Genomic DNA, 14,654 nt, shown 5'->3' with positions numbered 1-14,654 from the left:
TCGTCTATCACACGAAAAACAGTTCAACACAAGACAACCAAAAGAACATAAATTTCCATATACATACAATTAAAAGTAATTCTAAGCAGTTAACAATTCCTGGCGACTATACTTCACGAAAGCATAGCAAGGTTTCTAAACAGCAACAACCTACGTTAAAATGCCCAACATCTAGAAACTACAGGTATCAGCGTACAGACTAATTTTCTTTCTCGCGCGTGGAACCAATAGGAGGCACCAGAAAATAACATATAATCCTCGTATCCGCTGTATCCTTTCTCCCACCGTAAAATCGAACAATATGCGGGTCGCCGGGGTCGGCGGAGTGTGCGAGAAATCCTGCAGTCCCAGCCGGCGGCGCGCACGGAGAGCCGAGTCGCCATTTTTACGGATCCCAGTTGCCCGCAAAGGAGGTTGCAGTCAGCCCGCGTCCTCTAAATTCCGGTCGTTTAAACGGGCCCGGTACATCGGGGTGTCTTCGTCGGTTTCGTTGCCGGCGAGGTCGCGCGCCGGAAGCCGGCCAGAAACGCCGTAAGCATACGGAAAATTAGATATCACCCGACGCGGACAGTTAATTCGACGTATGGCGCGGCCCGAAACTTTTTGCGGTACGTGACGCTGCATCGCAAGCGACGATGTCGCCGTTGCACGTCGTGCATTTTCTAGCCGAACAAATCCACTTTGCGGCGCGCCGTTTCTTCCAGTACTAGCCGTGCGCCGGTATCCGTCATGGAAATGAGAAACCGATACCCAAGAACCTGTCTTGAGACCTTCTCTTGACTCTTTTAACCTGCCACCGTTGTCACATTTTAGCCAGTTAACTACGACAAGTATACACGTCATCTTGAAACTCCAAATGGCCGGTTTTTTAACGATGGAGTACTTTGTTAGACAAACATGTAATTTTCGTTTCGCTTTAGTTTATGGTTAGAATATATTATAAGTTCATTCGGGCTGCAGTTAATATACACTTCATTATTTGATTTTATTGCGCGCGCAATGAGAAATTTTTGGAACTACGTTATGCATGTGGTTGAAATTGAATTTTTGGGATAGAACATTGTTCAACAGTACATCTGCTGAATTAACATTTTGATCACTATGTCATCTGCCAGTGACAATTATCAATTTCTTTATGAATTTATTTTTTCTGGGAAGGACCAGAGAGAATTCATTTCACTTCCTTTTTACGGAAACTTATAATATATTGCCGTCAACGAAGGTTCTCTCACTTAACCCTTCGAGTGCCAAAGGAAATTTTCATACATATTCGAGAAATTATAAACTATGTTTATAACTATATTTATAATAGTCAGGCAATTATAAACTATGATGCATAATTATAAATAAAAATTTACATTTCGCTCAATTTTAATATAGTTCATAAAATGTTTACACGATAAAAATACGTTAGACTCCCTTTATTACTAATAAAATAAAAAAGAAACTTTTCGTAAGTGTATGAGTGCTCCTTAGCACTGAAAGGGTTAGCCACCAGCCAGGAAACTGCTTTGTTTGTCAGAGTAATTTGATAAGTGCTGATTCAACGTGTTAGAAAATCTTGTGACTTCGAATTTATCAGACCGTTGTTTTCGAAATTCACTGGTAAGCCCGCATCTGATTCAAAGCCGCCGCACTTCATCCTCGTCAAAATGTGCCTGACGCTTATTGGTCGTCTCTTGAGCTTACAATTAGTCTCGTTCTACAGCTCAATTCACGGCATGGTCCTAACTCAGTCCAAGCCGGGTATAAACCAGTCTAAACGGAGACTAAGCGCAATTCAAGCTTAGTCTCAAAACAGACCGGATTCTACAGTTAGCTCAGTATCGATCTATAATTCAATCAAAGCATACTCCTGATCTAAGGTTGATGTTTAGTCGAATCTGTAGCTTAATCAGAACATATTCCTAATCTGCGATACATCTTCAATCGAGTCTATTGCTTGAATTAGAATAAAGTCCTAGTTTAACCTCTTTCGCTGGAAATTCAGAGATTTGGCAATGTCTTGAATCTTGTTTCTACCTATTTTGGTATGCAGGGTAGACCGAGACGTTAATGATGAAAAGTGGAAAAGAATTTTTTAATCTTCCTTTAGCGAGTAAGAAACAACACAAGAAATGTAACTTGCGATACGACGAACGTGAATTCGTATTTCAATCCGATTCATCCTGATCAAATGTAAAAATGTAAAAATGCTGATCCTCGAACAGCTGAGGGTGGTCGTTGAAGGTAATGGTCGACGGTTTCGTAAAGTTATTTGAGCTACGATCCCTTGAAAGATTTAGAGGAACGTTGACGGTGTTTCAATTTGTGACACCGAGCGTCAACAACCAAGAACCAGCAACTGTGTCATTCAGCCCCCGGAGTCAACGAAATCGCCATCCGGTGAAATGCGATCAGAACAGATTCACGACTGCCAACCGGTTCCCTTTTCGCATGAAATTGAATTTTATTCCAGGGTGCTCGTGTTTCCCTCCCGAGGAACCATAATTCTTTTGACGCGACGACGCATTCGTCGAGGGCCATTTAGACCGACGACGAGCGGTCCTCCGGCGGCCTCTCAATTTTGGACTCCTTAGTACAAACGAGAAATCGTCGGGCCGCTTCAAATTGTCGAGATTCCTGCGCGGCCGTAAACATGGCCCCCCTCGGATAAGACTAAAAGCGCGCAGACTTTGAAAAGTTTTTGGAGCACCATCGAGACTCTAAAGGGCGCGCTTTGTGAGGGTAAAAATTTACGATGTGATTATGTAGTTCATTCGCAGTGCCGTCTACGCGATCTCCTTGTTGACGGGGGATGCTCTTTAATGATGTAAATGTTCGCGTGCTGGGAGCTTCCGTCCTTTATGGGCGGAGATACATTGAAGCACCGCTTCCGGTGAAACGATAGGGCGATGTAAACATGCTTGGATTTTGATGGCAGTTTTATTTAGTTTGGAGTCGGTATATGTGTTCATGTTTTAATTAGTGGAATACGTGGTTTTTAGGGTGTGCGTTATTAAAGTATATAATGCCTGGAATAAAGGCAGTGGTGAGAAGTAAGGAAAATGGCAAGTTAAAGGGTTAATTCGTAAGCAAGAGACGTTATGAGATAAAATTGGATGATTCAAGATATAATTTTGTGAAGCATACTTTTTTTCTATAAATATAAGTTTAAAAAGGAATGAAGATTAATGTAGGGACTTTTAATTAATTCAAATTGAACATATAATCTACCTTGCGTTATATCGATTAAAATTGTGCAATACCGTTTTACATTACGTAATGGTTTTAGATGTGTACGAAATTCTAAATTTCGACGAAAATATTCGGTAGAAGTATCTTGATGCTCGCGAAATCGCTACTCGTATATTTCAACCGTTCACAGGCCAAAATGACATACTTCAGTTTAAAATTCGTTTGGTACTTGAATTATTAAATTTATCATGAATTACGTTCAACTGCATTAAATGTCGAAATTTGTTTGCAATATTTGAATGTTATACAATTCACAACAAAAATTAACATGATTTATACTAGAGTTAATTAAAATTTTACAATAACGTAATGCTAAGTTCTTAAAATTTCTAGAAAATTAATTGTATATTATAAAATTATATATCATAGAGGAATATTGAATTCTACAAATCCAAATCTTACTTATTTATGTTTAACATAAATTAAATATTACTTGCCTATTGTCAATCTTTGACTCTTATAAACGTGGACATAGAATAAGTACCGAATTCTTTTCTTTCTCTACTAAATTATTAAAGATAAAGTAGTTCTATCAAGGAAAGAAATTACAGAATAACGCGTTAACCAAGTGATTTTTAAATAAATAAGTGAATAAATAAATAGGAAATAATAAGGAAATACATTAGTATGGTGAATACTCTATAAACTTACAGTGCAATACTACATACTTTATACCAGTACTAACAATAAAATTCAAATATACCAATCAAATGGAAGTATTATCTCTTAAACTATTCACTGCCAACTATGAATATACTCGTGGTTAGAGAATTGTTTACGATTTCTGACACGAATATTTTCGCTGTATTCGAAATGAATCTTAACAAATTTAAAATGCTACACATACGTGTACCATTCGAGACGAAAGGATTAAAAACACAAACGAAATTATGAAGTGAATGCGTTAAAATAAGATTCGTCATTGTTACGAAAGAACAAGTAATATTGCTAAAAATTCTCACGGCAGTGAACGTGTTAAATGAATACGAAAATGAATTATTCCTCTCTGTTACCTTGATTCCGTTCTTTAACGTCAAAAGGATCATCGTCGGCAGAACCTGTCATCAAAGAACTCATTCTCGCGCGAACTCGCACGCACAATCCGAGAAAAAAGCGATTTCGATCCGGGCACTCGTGCTTACACGAAATTGTAAATTCCCCGGGAAAGCTCGGATATCAGGGACCCCTCTTTTCATTCCAGCGCGTGTTCAATCGCGTTTGAAGACATTTCTGGATTTGGTTCATCTTTGAAGATCAACGGGGGATCTTGCACAGCCGCGGAGATTTTCCGGGACGTCAAAGGGCGGGACCACAATTGAAATTCTACCGAATTCCCACCGTTTCATCGGCGCTCGCTGCCTGTTCCCCTATCTCTTCGTTCGGCCTTTTTTTCGCGCATCCTCTCTCGCAGGTGTTTCCGCGAAAACAACGGAGCGGAACGCCCTTGTCCCGCAGGTTATAAAGGCCGCTCTAAAGGCGGCAGATGATTTTTTCCCCGTCGGAACAATCGGGATCCTATGGCGAGAAACTATTCCGCCACTGGCTTTTTCACCTTTTCCGGGGGTGAATCGCGAAACGGACGCGAAGAAACGCGAGGGACTTAGCGTCTCTATAGGAACAGGAATTCTCGCCTGTTTTTGTTCGGGATGAACGTCTTCCTTTTCGTAGCTGTGAAACGTCTGGCGCTTGTAATTCAGAAAACAGACGGCGGAATTATGATAAACAGTTGGAGGGAAATTGACAGGATGTTGTATTTTGTATGACGACTGTCTGTTTTGTGTAGGATATGATAGTCTTTTGCAGAAAATTCAACTGAGATGATGGGACAGTTCTCTTTGAATTCATGATTTTTAATACTGAAACTAGCAGTTAAATTGACTTTTTGAAATTTCTGTATATCCGAGGGTGCGTCTATTAAGACTTTAATTCGTTCACAATTCAATTTGCATAATTTCTTGTAGAGACATTGTTATAATTTTAATAATTGCAAAATGGAGACGTTAGGAATAGGTCGTTTGGGACAATGGGACATCAGAACTTCTTTCTGTATAAAATATATTTTATTATTATTAACACTATTGATATCTTCGAAGCATTGTATAATCGAAATGATTTTAAAATGAATAGTTTCAATTACTATAAGGAATGTTTGAACAAACAATAATCTATTTCTACAACTTTTATAGAGATTATATTAATCGTATTAAATGCTCGGTAGTTCTACTGTTAATATACAATATTATTTATTGTTTGATATTAATATAATATTTTAATGTTACATAATAACATTAATACCAACGGTTTTGTAATACAGTTAATTAATTACAATTATTCACTCGTATCTATTATCTTCAACTTCTGTTCGTTGGACCATCATTCAGAAACACTATTCCGGCATAAATAAACGTTACATCCTGTCGTCGTCTGCGCCATGGAATACGAAATTTATAGAGAATATTCCCCAAGAATATTTTATATTTTATAAAACAGTATTCTCGTAGTCGTATTCGTAAAATCGAGCACAGAAACGCACGCCATCCTCATTCTAAAACGCTTCCGCGCCATCTAACTGATGTAGTATTTTTCAAAAGCTCTCGAGCGATGAAGAAACCGTTATTGCGAACGTTCAGGAAATAAATGGCGCCGAACATTAGAATGAAATATCCTCGGTGTTCGCATAAGTGGAGCTACGCGTAAAAGAACAAGAGTTCTATCGTTTGATGAATTCCTGTAGATTATTCTTTTCCGGGACAATGAGTCACTTCTCCTTCGTTTCACGCAAATCTTAAAACGTTATTCGGTTATTATGCATACCTCTGTCGTGTCTCTGATACCATTATTGTTATACGAAAGAATTCTATACCTTTGATTCCATAGTCTATAAAATTATTTTAAATCGAGACATGTTTGCACTGTACGTGTCGTTTAGAATTTTGTAAATTGTTAAAAAAATATACCCATTACATAATCAAAATAAAACATAATTTTAATTTTACATAAATATTTCCAGCTTTCAATTTTTATAGTTCAACCTGTTAACTGTGGAATTCAATTTAAAAAATCTCTCGTTTTGGATGCATCTAGGGTATATTTTAATAAAAAACCAAAGCAATATAAAGAGAAATGATACATTCATTTGGAAAAATAAATAACTTACCATCTAAAAATTGGTACTATTTTAAGATGGATATACTCGTCAAACGCAGTTAACTGATTAAGAAAGAGGAAGGAGGAGAACACACGTGACATCTTTATCATGTAAATAACAATACAGAAGCCATTAGGAAAATTTAAAGTTGCATTAGAACCGAGAGGACCGCCGGGAAACTCGAACGAAGTTAAAGAAAGCCTGGATAACGTAACTGGTCCCTTCACGGTCCGTTGCCGTTCGCCGGTTTAATTGTATTAACCAGCTTCCAGCGTGATTATCTTCCGCGTAGTACTCTCATAAGAATGCCGGGCCGCAATCGGCTCGCGAAGCTACATTCATCTGCGGGACAAACTCGTTGCCAGATAAGGCTGGCTCAGCCCTAAGGGAACGTTCTGAAATATACTAGCAGGCATTGACGATAACGGTATAAGTTTCTCTTACTTGAGGGAACCTATTCGCGTGTCGGTAAGCATACACTATCGCACACAGAGACAAATAAACTAGATAGTCGTTGGTGTTTGCCGGCAAGCTTTGGAACTCGGCTAATCTCGCGACTAATGACTCCACGCCGACGAGGGAGACTTGTTTCCTCGTCAACGCGGATGCGCTCACTGGACCACTGATGTTTCAGAGATCTTCATTTACGTAATCTTTTTTTCAATTATTCGATGTGTGTTTCTTTAAATAGTATTGTTTGAAAATCCGTTCCACGTGGATCCGTTTTACGCGAAAGTTTCGTAGTCTGTTGATAGAAGAGGAAACGAAATATTGGAAAGAGCTGGTATAAATTTTGGAAATATTTTAGCAATCATTTCGTACAGCCGAACAGAAGAAATAATTATTTGATTCTAATAAAATTATTATGATGCATAGTGTAAGTCATCGAAGCTTTGGGGACGATTTCTCGCGTTTTTTATGGACCTTCATTAATGTACATTATCTTCGATTCACAAAAACACAAAAATACAAATCTCTTCGCTTCCTTCCTAACGCAATGAGATCTTTCTAATCATTGTCGATGAAATTCACTTTTACTTCGTAAATTAACCCGCATTACCGTGAATCCGTGTAAATAGTCGGACACTAATCGCACCGACTCACAAAGCAGATAACTCACAGTGATTAATTCTCACGGAAAATACATCCGCGACGCATGGATCGATTAATTAACGATTCGTCCGACTCAAATGATGGAACACGTAATTTCGCCCTGCATTCCCGAAGCTATGGTGTGCAATATGTCATTCTTTGAAGTCGTTCGGCTATGAAAAAAATCAGAGGTTGAATCCCGGTCGCAATTGTAATAGTCCTATGGAAAAGGGTCACGAGGCAGAAGGAAGAACAAAGGGATGCTGCAAAAAAAGGGAGCCGCTGTTGGACACGGGAAACGATAAACGGCGAAACAGGCGCAACGAAACAATGCGCAGGGCATATTTACCCGTGCTCGTTGCACGTTATTTAGGAGCGGTACGCGCCATTTGTACGCCCGTGCACGCGTGCGCCATGAAAATTCGCGATATTGCCGTGCCCGCAGAGGAAGCCCGCCATTGCAACAGCATTATCGAAGAAGAAAAAGACATCCGTATCGTTCGGAGATCAACCTGTTCTTGACCAGAGCTGACTGAAATGTAACACTGGGTTTACGGACGTTCATTGCACAGTTTATTTTATTAGTTACAGAAAGATTAATGCTCGTTCATTTAGATTTTGGAAATTGTAGGTTAAAAGATAGACAAGTAAAGTACACATTAATTAAAATCGACGCAAACATTCACTAAGTAATGTTTATGAAACCCAATATACGTCAAATTGACGCTTCAGTTACACAGTATCTTTGAATTGATAAACAAATCGTTAGAGATATATAATTGTCAGTTTTGAAATCATTTTGTCAAATGAGAAACTCTTTTGTTATTTCCAAATACTTTTGTAGGTCAACTTTGAATACATAGAAAATATAAATGTCTCTGACGTGTACCGTTACCGCTAAAAATACAAAATTCTATTCACTGCAATTTTATTTGAATACACATTTGCAACCTAATTGTAACCAATAAATAAATGAATCTATTTTAATAAACCTTAATACTGATAACTAACTAACTAACTTTCAACGTAAATAAATGTAACAATATAAACTTTAATAATGTTTAGCAAAGAATACAGTTGGAATTCTGCAATCTACTATCTAATTTGAATAGAAATTCAAAACAGTGCAATTACACGAGTGGCTGGTTTAAGACATGCTGAAAATTCATTTACCGAAATTACAGTAAACTTGAAAGTCTACTATTCTACCTTGATTATTATTAATTAACACTAACAGTGTGTAAATATCTATGTCTTTTGTAAATATTACAATTTTATGCTTTTTTATGCGAATTAAATCAGTATATTATGAAACATAAATTTTATCTTTATATTTATTACATGCTTTTAATATGAATATCATATTATGTTTATTCAAATAAAATTACTCGTTTACGGTCTATAATCGTTCGCCTAAATAAAAAATTCTTTTTTACGAACACTCTTATTCATGACAGAATATCGCCAGATATTAGTATACGATTGAAGAAATCATCTACCTATATAGATCATCCCCAAAAATTCCTTATTGGATTTTTATTGCATGTTTGAAACATGTCTCATGCACAATAAAACTTTACTGCAAGTTTATTCGGAATATCTATTTTATTTCAATTTATATAGTTTGCAGAGGTATTGGAGAAATAAACACATTTGCAAAATAGTCAGAGTCATGAATTTTCGAAATAAATATCTCTTATATAAAACTAAAACTAAAACTAAAACGAAAAGTATATTTTTATAATTATAAGAACTATACTTTTATGTAATTTTTCAACGAAAATTTCTACTCATTGTAATATTTCTTTCTACTAAATTTATCAATGTTCAGTATCTCTACAATTTTTCTCCGTTTCGACCTTACGTCTATTAAAATCAATTTATAAGAATAATTGCAGTATATTTCGAGTAAAATCGACAGAACAATATAAAAACCAAGCCCTAAGTACAACTTCTAATTAAAAATTCAAATTTAATCCAGAAAGAAAGCGCATTACCCGCGAGCCCTGTCTGATTCCACCGCAATCACGTTTCAGGATTAAATCCCGCTTATATACACAATTTTCTGTCCACAAGGGAAACCAATTATCTTTACAATATCAAAGGTGTGACCCTTAATGCCTCTGTCCGACTAAAAATCTCATTTGAAAATCCGAGTTCATTAACAATGCTCGCGATCGTAAGTTATCGCGTCCGACATTCCGAAAATCATAAATCCGCTACGATTAACCTCTTTCCCCTTTCGCAATGCGCCTCGTTCCTCGATCTATTCGGAACATTCGGGCGGAGTGACGCGCGAAAAAACTTGTGTTACTTTTTATTATCTGAACACGTTCGTTAAGAGTGATGTGTCTCTAACGGTACACGTTATGTATGTGCATACGATACGCGTATATCGCAGTCGATGGCGATCCCGTGTTGCAGCAAGGTAACAGCCGAATCAGCTTGTTCTATTTCGAGCGATTTTACTCGATGGAAGGCACTATTTACACCCGATCGTTGGAAATATTGAACGTAACAGTAAAGTGGTGTCAATGCGAGTGTAAATGACTGCGAAGTGAAATGAACACGGAAAATGGGCTCTCGACGCTGCTAGGGAAGCTTTTTAATGTGACATTTAATTAATCAACTCGAACGGTATCGTCTAGCGAATGAGTTAAACTCAGAATTGTATCATAATCAGATTAATTGGTACGAATGATATGATCGCCTCATTTTGACAGAACTAGAATAGATTATAAAGTCGAAGAATATATAGAATATAGTTTGCTGCATTAAGAGCGTCATTTTTCTGAACATGAGATGAAAATTTGATTAGATTTTCCTTATCGAACGTTAATTTCTTCATTAAAGAACTGCAATAATATAATTATTGCTTTTTCTGCTATTTGCAAGTCTTGCAGAGACATGCTATTTTCAGTTATTGTTTTTAACTAAAGAAATTTTTCACTTAAGAGTAATAATTAATGAATTATTTAACAGTATTTAATTTAAGTGCGATTTATCCTATGAGACGTATGAGTTTAAGCTAAGTTGCTTTACTACAATATACAAACAGAATGGTAATACATGAAATCATAATAAAACCGCAATTATTTCAAATTCAAACGTAATATAAATTTATACTTTTCATAAAATTTGTCATTACGCGGCATGTGTACTCCAGAAAAGAGATTGTGATTTTAAATTCCGCGAGCTATCCAAGTTTGTATGAGTACATTTCCCAGCATTCAGCAGCCAAGGTTAATTGCAAACGAATTTCAATTGCTCGGTAATGAGGGTAACGTATCAAATAGGAAAAAAATTGAAAACTGTCATTGGAGAGGATGACTCGTTTATTTGAGATTTAATTTGGATTTCTCCTTTTTTGCGGCTACGTACGTGGAATATTAAAATTTGTATAAATAACAAACCATAATTAACAGGAATATACTGAACTTGGTAACTATTGAATTCGTTGCCAATATTAAATGGTAAATGAAGAAAATTCAATGGCAACTTCAATCGTATTTTCTATAATGTAATATATCGTATAATTTCGAAACTGTCTACTGTTTCGATAGTTTAGAGAACTAGTAATAGCTGAACATTGGAACTAACTGAAAACTCGATTCTAGCTGCCGACAGTGATAAACGTGATTAATTTAAAACTCTTCGGACGATTTTCCAATATAAATTGCTCGGCATATAAGATAGAAATAAGGAAGAAAGATTTCTAATTTCCCATCTTCTTAATGTAATAACATTAACAGAAAATGACTATCATTTGGACGTGAAAGACAAAAGTTCGTGGAAAATATTTAATGTTCCTTTGAAATGCGAGAACATGATTATTTAAGCGAAACCTAATGGAAAAATTTTACAAAGGAACGTAAAGATAAATGTTCCATAAAAGTTACAGTTACGTAAATATTACATTTGTTAGATTCAGATAGTAGCACGCCTTTAAAATAATGAAATTGAAAATATGGAAAATTAATTTAAAGGATACATTGAAAAAGATTTTATTATTCTTCTAAAATGAATTTTCAAAAATTTTACATGAAGTTTTCTTTGTTAAGCGAAAATAAAATAATTTCTATTATCCTTCAAAATTCTCATTGGTTTTCAATGGATAAAATTTTCTAGTATTTATATAATATCTTTTGATATTTCTTAGTACTTTTATATTCAATATTCTGATATTCGTTAGTATATTTTCTAAATAGATATGTTGTATTGCTTACATTCGATTAATTGTTATATATTGTTAACGTGGAATCATTCTTTTCAAGTGCATTCAGATTACTCGGAAAATTTATTGAATAAACTGCTGAGTTATTTGTCGTTTTATAATTTATTTAACCAGTCGACTGATTTGAGGTACTCGTTCAATCGCTTTACGTTAAGTAGATGAAATGTTTAATTGTTCGGTACGAGTATGTATATATGTAACAGGTGAAACAGTAACATATGTGTGAGCAGAAACTATAATCCTATGAAGCCATCCGAATTTGTTGCATAGGATACAATAATCTGTTGATACTGAGAAACAGAATATAATTGAGATATTACTGTTTAATTTTTAATGACAATAAATGTTACAAAACCTTGAATCTTTTATATAGCAAACTACAAATCAAGTCAATAATTAGCTACTATTAAAACATTTACATAAGTTTAGTATGAAATTGGATAATACGTTTATTTAAACTTTATACAGCAGTAACTTTAATATTTCATCAAACTATAATAAAAATATTGATCTTTCAACACTTATTGATAAATACATATGTTATTGGTACCGTGAAATAGTTGATCTTTACCATGCAATAGTTAAAAGAAAATTGTTACTATCTAACTACTATAATTTTATTGGACATTTAATTAAGTATAATTGTCGAACCACTTTACAGAAATATTAGTTCCTTCTTTTTAATTATAATATACAGTAACTCGCAGATTGCATTTTTGTTGTATCTACATTAAACGAAAATTTGTTTTCATTCTCTTTTTTATCAATATAGAGTGGTGATTCTATAAGCTGGCAAACTAAGTAATTTATAGGCTTAAAGAAAATGATATTAATTATTAATTAATTAATAATTGATGGAGTACTATTCTTAAATTGAACATTTACCATTACAAATTAGTGAATCAGATAAACGACTATTATTAATTTCAAAAAACTAGGAAAATCAATAGCACAAGAATATCAAAACAAACTTTATTATTATATCAAATTCCATGCCACAGAAACCAATATACCCAGCATGTTACGAATTAAAAATTCTAATTCCCGAAACAATTAGTTCCATGTCAAAATTCAAAATAGCCAAAACATTGTTCGCCGGATAACCCGTAGGAATTTCCAATTTTCCGAATCTACCGTTAATTCTGAACATATATTCCTCGAACAATTCTGTGAGTCACTGCGCATGCAAGGAAGTAGTACGACAACGCTTCCTCTAATGCAATGAACAAGAAAATTATAAGTATACTTAAGAAACAACAGAAGAAAAGAACCATAAACGAAAAGGCATGCAAATATCAATAAATACTACTCGAAACGAAATAAGCAGAAAGGACGTTCTGTCTATTGGCACTCGCTTAACTCGCACTTCGAATGATCAGAGTACATTTGTAAACACATATGTCTCATCTGTGCTGTGTGCGGTGTGCGTGTTACGTAGAGAGAAGGTCTTTTATGCGTTCGTTACAGAGAAAGAGTGGAAGTTGGTGGTCTGAACTTACAACGTCGATTATTTGCATTAGTGTAAGGCCGAAACTCAACACGAGGGGCTCGGACTCATTGCCCACAGGTCGCTCCAGCACGTTGTACGAGTCCAGCAGGTCGTTTAGCAGCCGTTTCTCGTGTAAACCGCCGTTTACCAGCCCTAACCAATTACCATTCTTGAGTCATTACATTGTACAACCACTTTCAGCCACTCTAAACCACGGCCACCATTGCTGGGCTGGCTTTTTTCGCGATCCACGATGTCGTTTCTTTGTCTCGAAAGTCTTATATCGTTCTCTTATTTTAACATCTCCGTCGAACAAGTGAATCGATCGGACCAAAGTCCTCGCGTTTGTATAACAGTGTATCATTGTGAAATAATAAGATCGATTTGAAATAAAAGTCACGGTAAACTGAATTTTGATCGACAGTATCGCGTACGTGGAACTTAGAAATGTTGGCGTGGTTCAAAGTGTATATGTTCGAGACTGTGATGTCTCTTTTAGTAGTTTTGTTTGCCTTGTATACATTAGTAAGAATAATGTAAATGTTAATACCAGAACTACTGTGCCAGTTAAACTGACTTCGGTTTTCTTATTTTATTATTGATACCATAGAAATGGTGAATATCCAAAGTTATTTAAGAAGTTAGGAATTTTATTCATGTTCTAATGAATATCAGTTGAAATTTGAAAAATCTACTCGTACAATTTTTATAAGAATTATATGTCAATTAAAAAAACGTGAAGAATTACAAAATTTAGAAACAAAAATTATATGAAAACTCAGTTCTAGTGTTAAAGAAAGTTTTGTCTTATTGTTGCCATACGCTTCAATGATTCTTACATCTCTAGCAACCACATTGAAAATTGTAGCAACCATACAGGACTCGGTATCTTATATCAAATGTTGTTTTAACACTAAAACTAGCAGCTAGTCAGAATGTCCCATTCCTGATTTCTTCTTTTTGCAAGTATCAAGAAGGTAACAGATGTTTCTCTACAGAATTATTAGAGAAATTGATGTAGCAACATGCAAATTGAATTGTAAACAAATTAATTTAAGACTTTAAAGTCTCAATAGATTTTCAAGAAGTCAGTTTCACCGCGCGGTAGTTTTAGTGTTAAATAAGTTTAACCATTTGGTTCGGTATTCGAATATTCTAGACTAATTCATTTTCGGCGCGAAACTTAAAGCACGCATATTTATTATTTCAAACCAAGTGACTAACCTTCTTTTTCCTTATATAATCCGAAAATAAATGTTAATAAATAAATGAAATTTTTCTCGTATACAGTGAAAAATATTAATTGCTTCTAAAATTTCATTACACCGCGTAGGTCATCAGTATTTTGACTCGCCGTAAAATGCAATAAGAACGCGTAAATTAATTCACGGAAACGGCAGAGTTGAAATGAAGCAGTAACACGTTCACAGTTTCGTGACACGAGTTACGACGAT

General features: G+C 35.3%; 1 protein-coding gene across 3 annotated transcripts in view; it reads right to left on the bottom strand.

The window, feature by feature from the left end:
• nAChRa7 (nicotinic acetylcholine receptor alpha7 subunit) overlaps positions 1–14,654 on the bottom strand; it is a 295,344-nt gene that overhangs the window by 182,534 nt on the left and 98,156 nt on the right. For 2 of the 3 annotated variants that reach the window (XM_076373959.1, XM_031981243.2), the window contains exon 2: positions 13,211–13,353. The exons of the other annotated variant lie outside the window; for it this stretch is intronic. In XM_076373959.1, the coding sequence (XP_076230074.1) occupies positions 13,211–13,353 (143 nt within the window). The remainder of the gene's footprint in view (positions 1–13,210; positions 13,354–14,654) is intronic. 3 annotated transcript variants of the gene reach the window in all.

This window comes from Nomia melanderi, chromosome 14, assembly GCF_051020985.1.
Source record: "Nomia melanderi isolate GNS246 chromosome 14, iyNomMela1, whole genome shotgun sequence".
Taxonomy (NCBI): Eukaryota; Metazoa; Arthropoda; class Insecta; order Hymenoptera; family Halictidae; genus Nomia; species Nomia melanderi.
Note: the sequence above shows the minus strand (reverse complement) of the source record. Positions and strands in the feature narration are given on the sequence as shown.